Genomic DNA, 21104 nt, shown 5'->3' with positions numbered 1-21104 from the left:
CACTGCACAGAGGGAACAGCCCACAAGACCTGTGCTTGTGGAGATGCTCTGACCCAGTCATCCAGCATCACAATGTGCTCCTTGTCAAAGTGGCTCAGATCCTTATGCTGCTTCAACATCAACTTCAACAATCACTCTTCACTTGCTGCAGAATATATCCCACCCCTTGACAGGTGCCATTGGAACGAGATGATCAATCAATTCACTTCACCTGTGAGTGGTTTTAATGCTGTGGCTGATCGGTGTATGTTTGGTAGTTGTTGCTACTTGGTATATCTGAAATGAACACAACTACTTATTTACTGCTGTTCAACGGCCGCCCGTCTCTGAGCCAACAGATCTGTTTGAGCTCGTCTTCTCCATGTATTGTGCTTCTGTTCTTCACTTTTGTTTTCCACTTGCGTTGGCAAACATTTAAACATGTTTCTCATGTTAATTGAAGGAGAGAGAGAGAGAGAGAGAGAGAGAGAGAGAGAGAGAGAGAGAGAGATGCCATGCCGAGATTGACTTCCTGGCCTATATCACTGTAGATTTAGGTCATTGTGCAGGATACTGTGGAGTCAACCTGGAACTGGACTGGCGAGGGTTAAAACCATGGACTGGATTTAGGATTTGGAGTCTTGGATTTTATTAAAAGCTTCTTCTTCTTTCGGCTGCTCCCGTTAGGGGTCGCCACAGCGGATCATCTGCCTCCAATAGCTTCTGTTCTGCGCATCTTCCTTCCTTACACCACCTGCCCGCATGTCCTCCCTCACCACATCCATCAAGCTTCTCTTTGGCTTCCTCTTTTCCTCTTGCCTGGCAGCTCCACCCTCAGCCTCCTTCTCCCAATGTGACGCTCATCTCTCCTCCACACGTGTCCAAACCATCTCAATCTGGCCTCTCTCACTTTTCCACCAAACTGTCCAACCTGAGCTGTCCCTCTCATGTCCTCATTCTTAATCTTGTCCATCCTCGTCCCTCCCAATGAAAACCTCAACGTCCTCAACTCTGCCACCTCCACTTCAGCCACCTGCCTTTTAGTCGGTGCCACCGCCTCTAAACCGTACAACATGGCTGCTCTCACTAGCGTCCTGTACACCTTCCCCTTCACTCTTGCTGGAACCCTTCTGTCACAGATCACTCTGGACACTCTTCTCCACCCACTCCACCCTGCCTGTACTCTCTTCTTCACCTCTCTCCCGCACTCTCCACTGCTTTGGATGGTCGACCCCAAGTACTTGAACTCATCCGCCTTCTCCACCTCCCCTCCTTGCATTCTCAGCTTTTCGCCGCCCTCCCTCCCATTCAGGCACATGTATTGTGTCACCTCCAAAACACTCTTGACATATTCTTCCTTCAAGACTATCCCTGCCCCATTTCTTCTGCCTTCCACTCCATGGTAGAACAGTTTGTACCCGGCTCCGATACTCCTGGCCTTACTCCCCTTCCACCTGGTCTCTTGTACACATAGTACATCTACCTTCCTTCTCTCCATCATGCCAGCCAGCTCTCTCTCCTTACCCTTCATAGTGCCAACATTCAAAGTTCCTACTCTCAACTCTGCTCTCCTGCCCTTCTTCCTCTCCTGCTGTCTCCAGACACGCCTTCCCCCTCTTCTTCTTCTTCTTCTTCTTCTTCTTCGTCCGACAGTAGCACAATTTCCGCTGGCAACCTGTTGGCTAACGGCACCAGTGACGGTCGTTGTTAACCCGGGCCTCGCCGATCCTGTATGGAAATCAGATTTGTTGTCCGCACGTTTGATTTGGCATGGTTTTTATGCCGGATGCCTTTCCAGACGCCCTCGCCCCTCTCTATTCATCCGGGCTTGGGACCGGCACTGATGATACACTGGCTAGATTCTTGGATTTTATTAGAAGCAATTTGCAGAATATTAGCCTCGGAAATTTGAAAACGAGCACAATGTTGTATCTTCTTTGACTCGCTGGGACCTACTGATGGTTGCTTCTGTCTCTTAGTCCTTCCTCACTTTCTGAATGTTCCCTATTTTAGTTCCACTCTTGGACACACAATAAGAGACTTTTGGTTCCACTGTCAGTCTGCACTTCCTTGTATTTTAAAGGACTAAATTGGAAGAACAGATCCGTAAATTTGAGAGAAAATCAATTTATATCGTTACTCATGAGCCCCCGGATGACAGCTGCAGTGCTGGACTACATAACCATGGCGATGTTTACACAACACACAAAAAGGACGTTTCCTGTTTGATACTAAAATGGGACAGAATCTGACAGAAAAACAAAAAAGGAACCGCTCGCTAAACAGCCGTTTTGCCTTTCAGGCCAATCTGAAATGCATCTAACTCTGCAGTAACAATCTGTTCGTCCTCCGTCCCAGAGAAGGGAGCCTTCACCCCTTGACAACAAATGTTTTGAGCCTGATCCTCCCCAGCACTGGCCCCGTGCCGTGTTTTCAGGGCTGTTTAGCCGTAGCACTGCAACTCTCTGCCCCAGATTTCGGCCCCTCCGCCCCCGAATTTTGACTGCGAAAATTCCAGGATGACGACAGCGATGCTTGGCACGAGGAAATGGACTTTAATTAGCCCCGGACCGCCGGCCGCGCTCTCCCCGCGCCGGCAGGCCTCATCGCTCGCCGACGGGTTAGTTTGAGGTGATGCTGCTTTGTGTTGGTTTCGGGCGTTGGGGTGTTGTGTAATCTACAGCTATGATGCTGCTTTATCTTGTGACAATAAAACAGTGAAATAGTCCACTGTCCTCACACGCACTGCAAAGCTCGACCAAACGGCAGCGTAAGGTTTTTATTTGTGCAACGCAATAAAAAAAGAACACGATATGGAATATGAGGAGAGGTCTTGATGTCTGTTGTGTACGTCTACAAATATGCATAAAGTCCCAAGTGTTCTTTAAACAGAATATACTGGATTTTAAAGGATGAAGGGGATGGCATCTGTCCCAGGTCTTATTATTAAAATGTTGGTTTCCATCATTTATAACTGTTCATAGACCAATGTGAACTTGAATGCTTTACTGCTGAGAAACCTACCACTCTGCTGCAACTTCTCGCTGTGCATCATTGCAATCAAATGGGGCATTCAAGACCTTTTTTGTGCTAATCTCCTTATTTGAAAACAAGAGGCCCAGATTACCGTCCTAAACCATACATTTTAATCAGTTTTCTCTCAGGGTTTCATTGACCCTTTAGCATTTCCTCAAATCAGCTCTCATGACTACATCCGCACCAATGTAAGAGACTAGAACCAGGAAATTGCATCGTTCCTTCAGGCAACGGGCTGTATAAACGTTGGGAAGCGACATTTTAATGAGGCCTGTGTCGAAAAACGGTAAACCTTTAGGTATCGCCTGGTGCAGAGTACACATCAGATCAGATCTAAAAATTTAACAGTCTATGCTTAATTCGGTGTTAATAGAACGGACTGATTCATGGGGAATTATTTAATATTCTCCCAGTAGAGACCTCTAACAACAGCCTTTAACATGTTTAAAAAGCAGAAAAATCCTAATGAATAGCAACACAACTTTCTTCCATGTCTGGCATGTGACCTTATTTCAGAGTTATGATATCTGATCAATATCATTCTGAATCCATATTTTGCGATGGTTCCTCCTCCTATCCTGCCTGACCTTGTGTCTGAGAGCGCAGATGAAAGACGGTCTCCTAATGTTCTCAGCAGCTCCATTTCAATTGTAATTATTGGTTTAATTACCTCTTGCTCTTCATGTCAAGGACACTTTTTATGCACTGTGTACACAAGGGATGTGCCTAAGTGCTGCAGGGCGACATCCACATAACATTTATACATTTATTTGATGAATTTATCTTTTCCAGGCGAAATTATTATCTCATGTTGTGTGTTTTCGTCCGACTCTTTGGTAGATTTATTTCGGCCTTTGTTTAACTTTTAATGACCGTCCACTGCATCACACAAAAAAACCTCAAGTTCATTGTACTCATACAGTCATGATAAATCAAACTGAATGTTAGTTTTAAAAGTAAAATCGTTTTTCATTTGACAATTATCCTCCAATTCATCAGATATGATTGTTGCATGAATCCTCCCTCGAGGCCGATCATAAACGAATAGATTTACATTTTATTTTCTCCGCCAGGCAACACTTGTTATGATTGTTTTTCTCCTTCCCCAAAAAAACAGTTTGTCAATTGTTAAAAAGAAGCCAGAGTGTTCTTTTCCTTTTGGCCGCGGTGGCCAAACCGACAGCCTGACGGAGCATTTGCCATCATGATGTTCACCCTTTACTCATGGACAGTTGTGTGAAAATGAGCTGCTAAGGCGTGAAGATCCTTACGAGACAAAGTTATAGATAGAGAGATAGATAGATAGGTAGATAGATAGATAGAGGGATAGATAGATAGATAGATAGATAGATAGATAGATAGATAGATAGATAGAGAGATAGATAGATAGATAGATAGATAGAGGGATAGATGAATAGATAGAGGGATAGATAGATACAGTAGATATATAGAGGGATAGATAGATAGATAGATAGATAGATAGAGAGATAGAGAGATAGAGAGATAGATAGAGAGATAGAGAGATAGATAGGTAGATAGATAGATAGATAGATAGATAGATAGATAGATAGATAGATAGATAGATAGATAGATAGATAGATAGATAGATAGATAGATAGATAGATAGATAGATAGATAGATAGATAGATAGAGGGATAGAGGGATAGATGAATAGATAGAGGGATAGATAGATACAGTAGATAGATAGAGGGATAGATAGATAGATAGATAGATAGATAGATAGATAGATAGATAGATAGATAGATAGATAGATAGATAGATAGATAGATAGATAGATAGATAGATAGAGAGATAGAGAGATAGAGAGATGAGATGAGACAAGATCCCGATCGTCAGCGTTGCGTTCCTCTTGGTCGTTCTGCTCCTTCTGCTCCATGATGTGATCCAACTCTTTGTTTCAGGTCCGGAAGCGTCTTCAGCGACTGGTTCGAGATCTACTCCTTCGTCAAGAACATCACCGAGCGCTTCGTGAGGTGAGTAGTGTGTGGATAATAAAGGTTGAAACGACCACAAATGTGGAAACTGCTGGAAACGGCGGCACTAAAACACAGAACAAAAAAACGTACATTGGCTTGGAGTCATTGGATCACCTTAAAAAAATTGCCTTTATTTCTTAAACCGTGATTTTTCTTTTTAAGTTTTCTAAACTTACACAGATTAATTTCTCAATTTCAAGATTTTTAAGTCGATCCAGAGATTTTTTTCTGGGGTAAGTTGATTTCTCTTCATTTTAGTTGAAACAATGCACTTGTTGTGAAGTTATTTTTTTGATGTTCTTCCACGGATCAAATTTAGCCAAGTCCACTACTTCAGTCCTCCACACGTCTCATGAACTTTGCAGTCGTATCGTAAACCATCCGTCCTTACGTGTGAAAAAAAAAAAGCCATGGCGGCGTTGCGAGCGCGGATCGTGTGTCGGTTTGGATCCGGGCGCAGCGTGCCAGGCCCGTACAGACGGCAGCGACCCAGCCAGAACCGAGTGGTTTGGTCGAAGAAAATAGCTGAGGCACCAGGTGGGAGTGGGAGGCGGAGAGGAGCTTCTTCTGGGCTGTGAGAACGGCCATTTGCACCGGGGGGGTCCGGCTCCACACATCCACCCTGAGCTTCCGCCACAGAGCAGCCGAGCGGCTGACGGAGTAAAGAGAGACGAGTCTGGAACGGCAACAGGACAATCTGTTGAACAAGACAATACCCACCAGCAGCACTTCTGTTCAGCCATGTGGACACACACTCTCACACACACACATTCACACAACACAGCAGAAAAAACACCAAGGCAATGCAACACAACGCAGCACACAAGGCCCCCATCAGAAGGTTCAATCTGAGGCTTCCTCATCCGCTCAGCTCTCCACTTCTCGGTGTCGTCCAATCGGAGGCTCCCGTGCTACGTTGGGGTTCTTCGCTGTGTTTTCCACATGTGTCTCTGGCAGCGGATCTGGGACGGGAGACGGGGGGCGCAGATCTATACGAGCGGCTCGGGTTCCACGCCCGGTCTGGCCGCCAGGCTCAAGGGCTGTGTGCGGGGGAGGACTGCGACGGGGCCATGTGTCCTGTGGGTGAGAAGCTTCAGCACCTCTCCTTATGCTCGAGACAAGCTGCCTCTCGCTCGCCGAGGTCTGGGAAGCCGCTCCCCACCTCCGGCACCTGGGGGGCGCCGCGCTTGTCGCAAAGTCGGTTTCTTTTTGGAGTTCCTCTGGGTTTGTGTTGTTCTTCGAGCGAACTGGAAAGATGCAACGTCGTTCTCAGAGATCTCTTGAGATGGATTCACTTCATAGACTTTTAATCCACTACATTTCAAGGCAAATATCTGTACTTTTTACTTTTTACTCCATTTCAAGGACGGCGTTGTACTTGCATACCCCCTTGCATAGGTCGTATATGGCAAAAAAAATATTAGGTACTGGATCTATCAAACTGTTTTCATTAGGTCTTATGTATTTATTTATTTATTTATTCATTCATTTATTTATTCATTTATTTATTTAGCTATTTATTTATTTGTTTGTTTGCTTGCTTGTTTGTTTGTTTATTTATTTATTTATTTTAGTGTGGTTGCTTTAAAGGTGCTTATGAATCAAAAATGGTTGTTATTGTTATTACGGTAATCATAATTATTACCATTTTTTTTCCAGAGCAACAGGCCCAAATCGTGTCCTTTTATTGATGTACTTACTTATAATCCCAAAGTTGAAAAAGTTGATGAAAGGTCTGTGAGGGACATGCAGTGTTGAATCTGCTTGAATGGAATCGTGTTGTTGGGAACTTTGACACAGAGTGATTTCCTTACACAGAAACACCGTGAGGCAGGACTCACAAAGTAGACAGATGCCTGACAGGAAGTAGACAGACACCTTCTCATATATAGGATAAAGTCACAACACACAACAAGTGGATCCTTGTATTAGTAATTCTAATAATAAAAAAAAAAAATAATAATAATTAAAAAAAAAAAAATAATAATAATAACAATAATAATAATAATAATTATAATAATAATAATAATAATTATTATTATTATTATTATTATTATATTAAAGCACATATACGGTATATGTATGTTAGTCAGTGCATTACGAGAACCAATAGAATCAACATCAACAAGTCCAAGAATAGTTTGTGAGATAAGAGCAGAGAGAGCGTCCAAAGTCTCCTCACACCCTGATCAAGTGACAGGTACAAAGTACATATTTATCTTACTTCGTGTGTGTGTGTGTGTGTGTGTGTGTGTGTGTGTGTGTGTGTGTGTGTGTGTGTGTGTGTGTGTGTGTGTGTGTGTGTGTGTGTGTGTGTGTGTGTGTGTGTGTGTGTGTGTGTGTGTGTGTTGACTCACCACTTCCTGTCTATGAATTCATTAATCACTCACTCCCTCCATCCTGCGGGAAGCCCAGTGTGATGCATGAAACCATGTGCCAATAGGAAATGACTCGTGTTTGTGTTTGTCCAGATTTCAGGTTTTTCTTTTAAATCTTTAATGGTTTTTTTTGGTTCTTACAAAACACAAATACCAACAATAACAGAACCATGATTTGATTCAAACTGTCCCCGGTTCCCTCCTCCAGCTCCAGAACCAGAGTGTCCTTCATCGTATTCTCCGGTCAGGCCCAGGTTCTGTTGCCTCTGACGCGGGACAGGTACCAGAACCCCCCGTTGAAACACCTCTCAGGCTGATTTCCACTGATATGAACTACAAAATAAATGGAAATACCTTTCTACATGTTTAGAAGAGACCTATTCTGTTGTAACACTGTTCTACTTTTTTATTTTCTGTTTATTCTCCTCTCTTCTCTTTATTTCCTTCTCTTCTTTTTCATTTTCTTTTTCATTTTTCTCATTAGTATTTTTTGATTGTTTTTCTGTCTTCGGTTATATCTTTTGTTTATCATAAGGTTTAGGGTATATTGGCAGATTTTCATTGTTTTTATTTTATTCCTGTGTATTGGGTATAGTTAACTGTGAGCTCTATTGTATATTTTCCAGATGTAACTGTTTTCATCCAAACTCAAATAATGTTTTTTTGTTTGTTTTCTTTCTTGTTTGTGTTTCAGCGTGGAGATCGAGGACGGTCTGAGGCGTCTGAAGGACATCAAACCTGCCGGAGACACGTACATGTACAAGGGCATCAAAGAGGTAAGTTCACATCCAAAAATCTTTATCAAATATCAAATCAAATCAAATATCCATCTATAATATGCATAATATAATAATTTAGTTTTGAGTCTCAAATATGTTTTATTCCTTCGTCAAAACCAGTGAAAATAGTTTAAAAAATATATATATATATATATAAATTGTATATTATTTGACTTTAAAAATTCCTTATGGTCGTCTTTATTTTCAAATATAGAAAAAGCGTATCACAAACAAATGTCACTTTAAATAAATAAAATAAATATTAATAATTAAATTAAATGAGGAATTACATCATTTTTCTGTGTATTTTCTGTTCCTGTTGTGTCACTTTTCTATTTTGATTCATGAGAAATTCATATGAGAACCAAAACCAAAACCAGAACCAGAGCCGGAATCAGAATCAGAACGACGATCATGAGTTAATTCCACCAGGTACATTTACGTATACAAGGAACTTATCGTGATGAGGATTGTCGCGTTGCTACAGAGGATTAGCATTTAGAAAAGTGTAACTGTCTGAAAATATAAATATATATTTTTTAATAAAAATAAAATAAAATATAATAAAAAGTTAAGTGAATATAAAATAAAAATGGCGAAATATACACAAACAGTTGAAAAATACAAAACAGAAATAGACCAATATATAAAAAAAATATACAGAATATACAAATGCCATTCTATGCACAGGATACGTTATTGGTATGGGTATATAGGGTATACATTATAACGATAAATTATTGCTATATGTTCATGTATTTTTGTAATTTCAAAGATTATTTCACATATTCAGGCGGTAGCTAATGGAACTAACCTCTGACCTCCAGGCCAACCTCCAGATCCAGCAGCAGACCGTCAAGTCGTCCAGCATCATCCTGGCCCTGACGGACGGAAAGCTGGGCGTCTTCATTCATGAAGAGACGGTGAAGGAGGTGACGTCCACTCGCTGTTTTTCCCGCTCAGGACCATCATTCAGTGGGATTTTTTTATCGCACTGTGGTTCTCAGCTGGTCTAGAATCTGGACCCGTTTTTAATTAACATATTTATTTATTTTAACAAGCGTTCTATTTTAATTTATTTAATTATTTCTCTAATTTATTTTTTATATTAACGCCGTTTAATTTTTTTCGTATTAATTATATGATATTGTTTTTCGTTATTGTCATTTTATTTATTTATCATATTTATTTTATGAACTGTATGATATTATTATTTATTTTTAAATTAATTAAATTTGTTTATTCTTCATTAACTGCATGATACTGTTTTTAGTTTAAATTTGTCTTATTTGTTTTATTTACTGTACGATGGTGTAACGAGAATGAAAATGTTAATTTGTTAATTTGTTCATATCTTCAGGCTGACAAAGCGAGGAAATACGGGGCACGGGTTTACTGCGTGGGCATCAAGGACTTTGACGAGCAGCAGGTAACCAGACGGAAGCCTTCATAGGTCATTCCGCACACTTTTCCGCTCACACTTTGGTTTCCTTGTCTTCCTGACCACAACGATGGATTACTTTGATTGGCTGGTTGAGTGACGTCTGTTTCATGATGCCAACAGCTCGCTGATATCGCCGACTCCAGGGACCTGGTCTTCCCCGTCAAAGATGGCTTCCATGCACTCAAAGGCATCGTCAATTCAGTGAGGCACACTTTCATCACTGCCTGTTTGTGCACGTGTAGATTATGTTTGTGTGTGTGTAGATTTATGTTGTGTGTGTGTGTGTGTGTGTGTGTGTGTGTGTGTGTGTGTGTGTGTGTGTGTGTGTGTGTGCGTGTGTGCGCGTGTGCATGCGTGTGTGTATGTGTTGCACAATTGTATATTGCATAATATTGAATATTTACTCCTTTTTACCATTTGTGATTCTAATATGCCAATTACATTTTGTTTAAGTTCAGATATATCATTTTCCATTTTCTTTGTTGTTTGCTCGTACAACTGGTCCGAAGCGGTTCTAAACTTTCTTCAACAAATTCAAGTAAAAATGAGAACAAATTCAAGTACCAACATGGATCCCAAATCTTTGCTTAAACTGCATGAACACAGGATTTATGCACAGATCTGTGCAACGCACTGAGTTTTACTATTCATTCACAGATTCACATCGTTCATGGACCGTTTATTATGTGAGCAAACTTGAATTGATTTCATGATTTGGTTTTCCCCCTGGGGGAGAAAATTAGGAAACAAGAACGTACATACAGTATCTGGATATATATGGATACAGATACCTTTATGGGGGAAATGAACCTTATGTCTCAGCTTTTCTGGCCTATCTGTCCAGAAACGGTTGATTCTTCAGTGTTTTCCTATTCAAGAAAACAGCAAAACAGGTGGAAAAAGGGTGAAAATCAGCATTTCAAAAACACTATTTAGATAGTTGGATGACGCCAGTGTTAGTTTTGCTTCCTGCTCGTGTGAGGTGTTTTACTGTATGCAGTTCTGTATAAATTAAACAGAGTGATTATTTTGTGAAAGAGCAATTCTTAAGCGCATGGAAAGAGTTTGTGGAAAAACCTGGTCGTTGGCGTTCCCTCCGAGCAGACAGAGCAGGACGCTTCCAACTTACTCAAAGCAGGAAAAACACATTTCACCCCGTCGGAGAGATGCGGCTTGACAGTTAGTCACAGCCAGAGTCACAAGTTTCTCATCTCCGTCTTCCCTTAGTGTCCAAATGATGACAACATGACGACTTTCACAGTCAGACAACAGAAAGGAATCGGTCAAATAAAGGCCAGTTACGTAGAACCAGTTTAACACATGGAGGTTGTAACACTTTTTAGTGACATTCTCTCGAGTGTTTGACCCCTTGTGTTGCTCTGAACTCTCTCTCTCTCTCTGGGAATGGACTACTATGGTCTTCCAGTTGCTGCTACCTTTCCATGTGTTGAACTTGACCTCTTTCACACGGGACGAGGCTTTGCTCAAGTTTTTCACATTTCGGTGAGTCTCAAAATCCACTTAAAACAAAGCCATGTAACGTTTTTACCTTAAAATAACAGCTTCAAAATCATTCTGATGGTGCACTGACTTGTAATATGGAGAATGGCAGCTCTTTCACCCCCCCCCCCCCCCCCCCCAGAACACCGGTTCTTGCATTATGTAACTTCTGTGTTTGGGTAGGAAACCGTAGGAAAAGTGCGTTGCGCTTTACGACACGACATCACTTCCTTTATGTTTGGCCCAGTAATTACCGTTTTTTTTTGCCTGGTACAATTTATTAAAAAAAAATTAATTATAAATTCTCAACATGCCTGTGAAAATGTCCAGTAATAATGCTCATGCAAAACATAGCCGCTCCACCTCCCCCACGGTGAGGATGAGACGGGCTAACTCAGTATCATTGCAGCACAGAGTTTATTTCACTCTCTGACTCGCACGTGCGAGCCGATCTGCCAGGCCGAGCACATCTGGTACCTACAGCGGTAGCAGGGGGCCGATCCCCACGCCATCTCTTCACACGGCTCCTCCCGAGCCGCTTCAAATCTGTCCGTTAGAAGAAATTATTTTCGGACACCGGACCAAAGTATTACCGGACGTATTATTATTATAATTTTTTCAATCTTCCATCCGCAATCTATTAACTGGTGGACTCGTTCTCTGGTACTGCGTGAGAAGACGCGGACACGGCTCTCTATAATTTGAGTCAGTGGGTCCCAGGCTTTTTTTTTGCCAGTATGGGCGTGAAATAGGTCTTAAATTGCATTCATAATGCTCTTAGAAAGGTCTTAAAAAGTGTTAAATATAACTTGTTGAAACCTGCAGAAACCCTGTCGGAGACACCATGGTTGAGCAGTGAGTAGCGCGAGACCTGAGTCTGGATCTCATTGGAGGTCGTCCACATGTTCCCATTGTGTGGGCTTAGCAGGTGCTCTGGTTTCCTCCTGTTTCTGTTCTCCCCAAATATACTTAGTTAGAATGGGCTCCAGCCCCCGTGGCCCTGGATGGGAATAAGGCTGTGAGGGAGTTGGATGGATGGAGATCAGCTGAAGGGGTTGGACTTTCCCTTGGTTTCTCTTCTGGGGCCATGACGAGTTCAGATTGGGATTGCTTCCAGGAAGATGACAAGTCTTGTTTCTGGGTTGTGTCGTTAACCGCAAAGCTGTGATCAATCAAATAAAATGTTGGCTTTAATATAAAAATTTTGGCCACATTGCTGCTTCTCAGCCATTTGGACTTTGGATGTTTGCAGCGCAGCAAGCTTTGGGGCCAAGTGTTAATGTCAATCATCCATTTCAGCCCTTTATGCCATTTGTTTAGCCCATAATGAATGAAAATCATTTCATTACTAGAGGAAGAAAACATGGTCCAGATTGAAAAGCTTTGAGGAGGGTGGAATTGAACCTTGAGTTTTTTGTTTTGAGTTGCTCTTACAGTATCTGTAAGTGTGTGTTGGAAGTGCCAGCGAGACATAAAAACTTCCCAATCAAGTGGCTCCTGGGAGACACAGAGTGCAGAGTCCCTTCCAGCATCCAAATGGAAAGGCAAACAGAGAATTCTTGACTGATTAGTAATCCTGGATGACTAGTTGGCTGCTCCTCGTAAGGATTTTCGAGGATTTGGGATCATCTGTGCCTCCTCTTGGTGCAGGATGAGTGCTGACTCTGTGACCAGTGTGACAGAAAGAGCGAAGAAGCAAAAGTCTGCTCAGTTTATCGGAGCTTAAGAAGAAGACGCAGAAGAAGAATCACTTTGTTTGCCAACCACATTTGCATATACCCGGAATCCTCCCTCTGTGTTTAACCTCCCCACGGTGAGGAGCCGTGGGCAGCCGTGGTCTCCTGCACGGGGGGCAACTTCTAGCACCGGCGCCTTGCTCAAAGGCAAAAGGCATGGGATACCAGAATCGTCAAAGTGTCCTGCTTATGCAAAATATTGTTATTGGGATTTATGTGACTTGACAATACATTCTCCTCAACTGAGCTGACAGGAACTCAGTTAATTTGCATTCTGTTTATTGCAACATTTCTAACACTGGTTTGAAAATTTGAATGGAAACATGATCGATTTTACAAAAAGATGGGGATATGCTCAAGTAATTGCGATCAGGCGCTTATATAATAATTATGACAGCTGTAATAATTTGTCTCAGTATTTTTGACAAATTCATAGATGTAATTGATATCTTGGTTTACATGGACAATGTTTGTTAACCTGAGGAATAGAAAACGGTATGAAATTTCACAGTACAGTATCAATCAAAATACTGAGGTTTATGGTATTTCACGGTATTATTGTTTTCCCCTTAATTTTCTGTATATTGAAATAATGAATCTTTCATAGGAAAAAAGAAAAATACACAGTGAAGCCTCTGCGGTGCAGCACGTGAAAGCGCTCGTCGGGGCTCTCAAATTCACAGGAGAGGCAAAATAAGCGACATGCTGTATATATTAAAAGCCGACTTAGTTGCAAAATTGAAGATGTAAACTTAAATTCTCCTCACCTTATGTTGCCGCTGCTTGGTAGCAGACGGCCAAATGTTGTAATAATCCATCCAAGGAGTCATTTCCTGAAGCACCGGGTTCCGTCGTGTTTGCTCCCATGCGCACGCAAGTAACATAAAGCAGCGTGTCATAAAATATTGGCGTAAACTTCTTCTGCAACATACATTTATTTATTTATTCATTTATTTGCATATTCATTTATTTGGGTATTTATTTATTTATTTACTTACTTACTTACTTACTGACTTACTTACTTATTTATTGTTAAACCTGTGCTGTCAGCATACTGGGCATACAACATATATGCAACATACATTTATACCGAGGGCACAGTATTACAGGGAAAGGCTTAACGTTCAGAACCGGGCTTGCTTGATGTCTTAAAACATATATACATATATATATATATATATATATATATATATATATATATATATATACCATCACATTCCTACTCAGGAATAATACCTCAAATCCTTGAACTGCAAAATGAAGGACGAGGATTTGTTATTCCTCTAGAAGAGAGGGTCGTAATGAAATATACAATATTATTCGACTGATAGATTTGTATACAATATTATTCGACTGATAGATTTGTTGATTTCATGGTGTAGAACTATATAAAATGTCATCTATCCTTTGACCTTTTTCTGTTTATGTGTGTATGTTGATCAGTCTTAGTTGGGTTCCAACCCAGGAACTTCTGTGTATGTGAGGCGACGGCCCATCCTGTTGGGTTTGGTTCCTGGTTTTCTAAACCTTGGTTATCTAAAATGGGGGCCTTGGGGAGGAAAATCAAACCACAAGATATCACGGGACCACAACATAATCACACACTTCCTGCAACCCCCTCAGCTTTTCCCATTTATCTCTGCGAACAAGCTGGGTTCAGCCGAGTTGTCCGTGCGGAGACACCGTTGACACCGTGGGGGCATTGGCTTTGTATAATCCAGCCATGAAATACAGACTTCTCCACCTAATTATTCCTGCCAAACGGCTGATCCAAGCTACATCCTTTCAGATGCTTCCACCAATTATAACACTGGCAGCGTTATTTGGATCGCAGCCTCGCTTCCCCAAAGCCTGTAAATAATTATTGCCGCTGCGTCCCAGAGAAGTGAATCGCTCGCGCTGAGACGGGCTGCGACAGATAGTGATAATCTTTCACCGTTTATAGTTCAACACCGCTTAACGTCTCCAAAGCATGAGCGGTCACGTGTAAATATCAGCTGCTACGCTGAACAACACACCTTTACGGGATTCTGTACGGCCAGATCCTTGTGTTTGTGGGCCTGGGGGATGCTCTTTTTAGATGAGCGTCTCAGCCCCTACTGTAAGAAATGATAAGGCACTTTGATGAATGAAGTGACCTTTCTGCCCTTTAAGTTTCTGAAACGTCTGTAAGTAGGTCATTTTAATACGCGTATCTGCAAAATGGTTTTGCCATTCAGTTCTTTTTCTAAAGAACTTGCTTTTATCTTTTATCTGAGCTTGCATATTAATTAAAAGGTCTTGTCTGACGATAACCTCATTATCTCAATACCGTGGGTACTTGACCTCACCGCGGTATTGAGCTCATTACTGTCATCACAGCACATTTTATATACATGTGTAATTTTTTGGATTTCATATTTTTGATGGTGAAACATACAGGAGAATATGAACACACAAAACTCATTGTTAAGTTATCACCATTGACTGTCTTCTGTCTTATGTTCAGGGCTTCTGGAGAAGCTTTTCAGTTGCTCCGCTCCTGCTCGTAATAATTATTTTTTGTGCTGAACCCGACTCGGGGCGCAGCTCTCCACGATCGGGGCGCACGATCCCTGTACATTTCGTGAGCTTCTGTCTGTTTTATCCCGGTAATGCACCCTGACAAAAAAAATAAACTAAAAAGGTGTCCCTAAAACCGCAGAACCGCCGTTATACGTAGCTCTTCACTGTGGTAAGAAAAGTTTTATTCAGTCACAGCCCTAGTCTCAATATGGAACTGTTTTCTTTACAAATCCTGCAAACTCCACTCTTAAGTTTTGCAGCCTAAAGTAAAAATTTAGTTGATAAAACCTATATTATATATACAACTAGAAGAGGGGAGTTTTTCCAGACGCATTCAATTTAAAATCAGAAAGATGTTGCAAAACAGAGGGAAATCAGCCAAAAATAAAAATACAAATGTTTGGTTCATAAACTCACATTTATATACGCACTGTGCAGCTTAAAGCCATTGTCCTTTTTGGCATCTTATAACAAGTGTGTGATCATCCCCTCTTGTTCAATTATTTTGTCAACCCTTTCCGCAGTTGAGCCACCATGCTTTTAAATAACACCATATTTCGCTTTTAACTTTGCTCCCTTAATTATTTTGTCACCTCAGTCGCCACCACCCCCTCCCCCCACCCCCGCTAAGCTGTTTCCTGGTTGGGGCGACTCCCCCCTGAACAGTCCCGTCGTGTCCTCCCTGCTCCGCCGTGTTTTTCCCGACATTGCCAAGCGAGTAATTAGACGGCGAGCGCTGAGGACGGCGCTAAACCCTGCGCCTCACAGCTGTCATCTGTGGCGCCGTAACGACTCCATATCAAACCATCATATTTAATAAGGCCGCTGTAAACTCCTCCACCCCCCCTCCTCGTCTGCCCCTCCATACTTCAGATTGAAGTTTCGCCCAACGTCAAATGAAAGGCTCAAGTGTCCTGTATTGCCGTTAATATGCTCCTTTTTACCGGCTGTGTTGTGCGATTTGCATAGTTTGTCCTTTGTTGATTTATGGAGCGGCGGGCGATAGCGCGGCTCGCTGACAGAGGCTCACGTCGGCCTCTCTATATGATAATGCGCCGTCTCCGCAGGCTCTTAATGGAACGGAGGAATGCCATCGTCTCGCATAATTTTCCCATAACGCCGCCGGTGGTCCCTGCCTCCCCGCCCTGCTCTCTGCCCCCTCAGCCCTGATCAGACGCCCAGACGTCTCTCAGGTGTCGCCCCCTAATCTGCTCTCTAAACTTGCCTGGATGTATTTATGTATTTACCCCCCTCCCACCGCCACCACCACCACCTCCACCGCCACCACCACCACCACCACCTCGTGTAATAATGTTTCTGCGTTCTCTTTATTTTATTTTTTCTTATTTCAATTCGCCAGATACTAAAGCAGTCGTGCACAGAGATCCTGAGCGTGGACCCTTCCACTGTGTGTGTCAACGGTGAGTAGGTTTCTGTCTCCATCCCTGTTTTTCTGTACGTGTGCCCCCCCAAGACGACATCTTTAGATATCTTCTCAAAGCCGCAAGATGCTACAAAGAATTAAGCGCTGCCTTGTCAGCCGAGTATGATGCCGCTTGGTACGATATGCTCACATCTTTTTGCCATCTGTTGACAAAGAAGACATTGGGTCCAATCAGAAAGGCCGCTTTGAGCATCTTAAGGGTTTTTGTAATGGTTCTCAGTTCTAGTGGTGTTGCCCTGCCAGGAGTGCCCCGCACACCCCCAACTGAAAGAAATTCAAGTCAGAACAGAAAAATGCCCCAATGTCATTGGGTTTACCCCCCCCCATTGCCCAATCAGATGAGGAAAATATCAAGTTTTATATTTAAGGGAATGGTTCACCTTTGTCAACCCGGGCCTGATTAAAATGTTGGTTCCAATCATGTACTGTATAGTCGTTCAGCAACGTTGTGACATGAACAATTAGAAATGAATTGAACCAACATTTCTCTAAACCTCTCCGTCAAGACTGTTATTGGCGCACCTTCAAAAAGAGAGGACAAATCCGCTCAATTAATTCAGCCTAATAATTGGTTGGTGTAAGAACCAGAAGGCACCAGATCCTCCTCCCTAATTTCAACAGTAGGAGTCGTTGTGTATGTTGGCATTGATTATTAATCCTCGCAGACTGCTGAGCTCGCAGGTCATATGGGCTCCGCGTCGCGTCTCATTGTGTGTTTGCTTACGTCCCGCAGAGTCGTTCAACATCGTCCTCAGAGGGAACGGCTTCACCCTGGGTCGCAGCCACGAGGGCGTGGTCTGCAGCTTCATCGTCAACCAGCAGACCTTCAGTAAGTTCAGCTCAGCTTCTGGGGTCTGTGGACGCCACCTGGAGCGCCATGATCGTGTGACATTACTGGGACTAGATCAAGTGAGGAGGAGAACAGGTACAACGAGGGGAGGTGTCTACAGTAGCCACGCCCTGAGGAACGCCCAGGTCCACTGGAGTGGTCCTCACGGGATTCACACAATTTCGCGAGCCAAAGTTCACAGTGGTTGAACTCTACGCTGAGGAACTGCTTTGCAACCTGAAGCGAATCCACTGATTGCAACAACTGCATTGGAATGAATTGAATTCAGTTCTTCACCCCTCATGCACTTTCAACGGTTTGGCAGTTCTCCAAACAGGCTGGGCTGTATTTTTGAAGTAAATGGACGGATTCCACCCACGGACAGGTTTTGTTTTACTATTTTTGAGGCTAAAATAATTGTTGGTAAACTTTGGTAGAATTGGTGTTGGTGTGGGAGGTTTTTTTTTTTTATTATCTTGCAGCAGCTTCTTATCTCTGCAGTGTAAACACTACCAGAGGAAGGAGGCTGTTTGGGTCACTCTGCTCCTTATTTTGACAAAATGCTCTGTCAAGAAATCAGTTTTTCGCCCCACCATGCCAATGGGATTTGGCACTAAAAGCTAATCTTTTTAAGCATCCGTTTGGCTTTGGGGTTGTTGGAATTGGCCAGTGCCAACAATTACACCACTCCCTCAGTCAAGTAATTTTTTTGACACTCAGAAGTTGACTAAAACAGTTCACCGCGAGATGTAATTCCTTTTCAGTAGCAGCTTCCTATGAACCAGGAAGTGGCCATTAGCAGATGTCTTCCTGTTAGTCCCTTCTCACGTTCGCCCACTTGGGGCTATTTATTCCCTCTCCGGCTTCCGCATGTGTTCCGCCCGGACCTTTCTTAACAGGAGGGCACCTTGTAATTATGGACAGTCATTATGACAGCGATGGAACAAGCTCCCCATATGGAGAGCAGATGCTGCCATCTTGTCCGTCAGCGGAAGCACTCGGAGCCGCTCGCCGTCCCCCGGTGGAGGAAGTCCTTCGTGTAAAGCGGGGTGGACTCTGTGGCAGCACTGGAAAGTAACCCAAGTACAAGTACTTTGTTGTTGTACTTAGGTTCTTTTCAGTTAGCTATATTCAGTTTCAGGTTTTCAGTTTCAGTTTGCCTTTACCCCGCTGCATTTCAAAGCAAATATCTGTACTTTGCAGTCTACTTCATTACTACTCTGTCTCTATATCGGTCTCTCTCTCTCTCTCTCTCTCTCTCTCTCTCTCTCTCTCTCTCTCTCTCTCCTTCTCTCTGTTTTGGGAATGGCAAAAGCATTTTTTCACTTTTAATGATGAATGATTTGAAAATAAAGGATGATTTAAATGAGTATTTTATATAATTATATTTTCATATATTTTTTTGCACTGTTCTTTCAACTCCTGATACCATAATGCCTGAAATTCCCCTAGTGTTCTCAGTGTGTCTTATCTTATGAATGCAAATGTCATTTGTATTTAATACAGATGTATTTACAGTGGAAATGGACGACGACCTGGAAATATAATAGAGACACAAACAGGCCAACACACACATTTTGTCATGAAGCTGTTTAGCACACATCTGAAAATCACACTTGTGTCTTGATTCCTTCCAGATCACAAGCCGAGCTCCGTGCGCAGCGACTACCTGCTTTGCCCCGCACCCACGCTGCAAGAGGTCGGCCAGTAAGTGTTTCAGGAAGTGGTTTGGTGCCGGTGCAGTTAGAGACGCACCCATCCACTGACAATAACCGCATGACCACAATCTCACCATGTGACGTCACCGTGGTATCATCACTGCAAATAGTGAAATAAAATATATATTTATTTATTTGCATTTTATGTTCTTGCTGGTGATACAATACTATTACACAATAATAGTTGTTGAGTTATCATCATTGCCTCATTTGGAAGAAAATAAACTTCTCAGTTGCTCCACTCGTCACTTCAGCTTTGCGCAAGGGGGGCGGGGGGGGGGGGGGCAGTCCATCAAACATACGGGGGATTTATTTTGTGTGTCCCCCATTATTATTAATTAGTCCCAGGGCTGTACCCGACTCAAAAAAATAGACTGCAAATATTCAATATTCCACGATCGGGGCACACGGTGAGCTATGTTCGCGTCGATACACGCACAAACAAAATATATGTATTTATTTTTATATATCTGTTTTATCCTGTTATTGTAATCGATTGAATTTAAATGAATTCCAAAATAGGGATGCCAATTTCGATTTATTTTTCTGAACGATGGCCGACCCTCGTTAAGCATAACTGTTATCCGACAATATTATTATATTGGGTCACTGTCCCCCGAAAAAAACAAAACAATTTACAGTCTTTTTTTATTGGACTTTACGAATTATAAATATAAGTAAGGGGAATCATTAATATATTTTATATGCAAACGCAGCTCTCTGTGCACCCTGATCCAGTATCATCCAATTGCACAGCGGGAGAGCCATGGAGCCATGGAGCCATGGAGCCATGGAGCCATGGAGCCATGGAGCCAAATAAAGCAACTAAAAACAGTGGTTTTTTTGTTCTATTTTGGGGAACAGGGACGGCGCACGGAGGAACTCGTGATCTGTTCCGCTGTGCGTTTACAATAACAAGATAAAACAGATAGAAGCCTCCAGAAGTGCACAGGGATACCATTTCCATGAGGAATTATAAATAAGGGGAATCATAAATAGAATCTGCAGAGTCTGCAAACATGGCTTGTTCCTCCAAATGAAACAACTAAAAACTGTTTTCAGTTGTTTCATTTGATTGCTTGTGCCCCATCGCCCCCCCACCGCGGAAAAGTCAAATATTCACATTGAACAGCCGAAACCGAGTCGGGTACAGCGCTAGAATGATTAATAATAATCGGACACACAAAATAAATCCCCCGGCTGTGCAGAGCTGAAGTGATGAGCACAGCAACTGCAAAGTTTAGTTTCTCCAGAAGCCCTTGAACATGGGATGGAAGACAGCCAATGATGATAACTAAATGAGGATTATTGTGTTTGTATTTGATATCCTCCTGTAACGGTATTTGCAGTTATCGTCACAGCCTTGCATGGCCGCCTCCATCGGTGTATAAAGTTGTATGTCGCTTTGTCCCAAAGCTTCTACATTTAGAAATGTCATGCCTTTTACTTTCTGGGCAGGATCAAGCACCTCAACCTGCATCCACTGAATTCACTGAATCTTTTGAGGGAGAGACTGCTGCTCATGAAGCAGATGTTATATATGCTGAACAATTAGCTGTTTTGTTATATATACTGTACATCCACGTCATTGTAAATGCAAATGTTGGGGATAAAGAACACAGTCTCTTTATTTCTTTACATCCTTAAGTCTCGAAATACAAAAACAAATCAGGAAGGAAATGATGACACACACACACCTATTTCCTGTCGTTTCTTTGGA

General features: G+C 42.3%; 1 protein-coding gene across 3 annotated transcripts in view; it reads left to right on the top strand.

Moving 5' to 3' along the window:
- Positions 1–21104, top strand: part of antxr2a (ANTXR cell adhesion molecule 2a) — an 84686-nt gene that overhangs the window by 1290 nt on the left and 62292 nt on the right. For all 3 annotated transcript variants that reach the window (XM_080003428.1, XM_080003427.1, XM_080003426.1), the window contains 9 exons: positions 4938–5009; positions 7599–7670; positions 8085–8166; positions 8997–9101; positions 9530–9598; positions 9734–9814; positions 16754–16814; positions 17571–17666; positions 19304–19373. In XM_080003428.1, coding sequence (XP_079859554.1) covers positions 4938–5009; positions 7599–7670; positions 8085–8166; positions 8997–9101; positions 9530–9598; positions 9734–9814; positions 16754–16814; positions 17571–17666; positions 19304–19373 — 708 coding nt within the window. The remainder of the gene's footprint in view (positions 1–4937; positions 5010–7598; positions 7671–8084; positions 8167–8996; positions 9102–9529; positions 9599–9733; positions 9815–16753; positions 16815–17570; positions 17667–19303; positions 19374–21104) is intronic.

Source organism: Zeus faber (assembly GCF_960531495.2).
Source record: "Zeus faber genome assembly, chromosome: 7".
Taxonomy (NCBI): domain Eukaryota; kingdom Metazoa; phylum Chordata; class Actinopteri; order Zeiformes; family Zeidae; genus Zeus; species Zeus faber.
The sequence above is the reverse complement of the archived record's forward strand: the minus strand, read 5'-3'. Positions and strand labels throughout refer to the sequence as shown.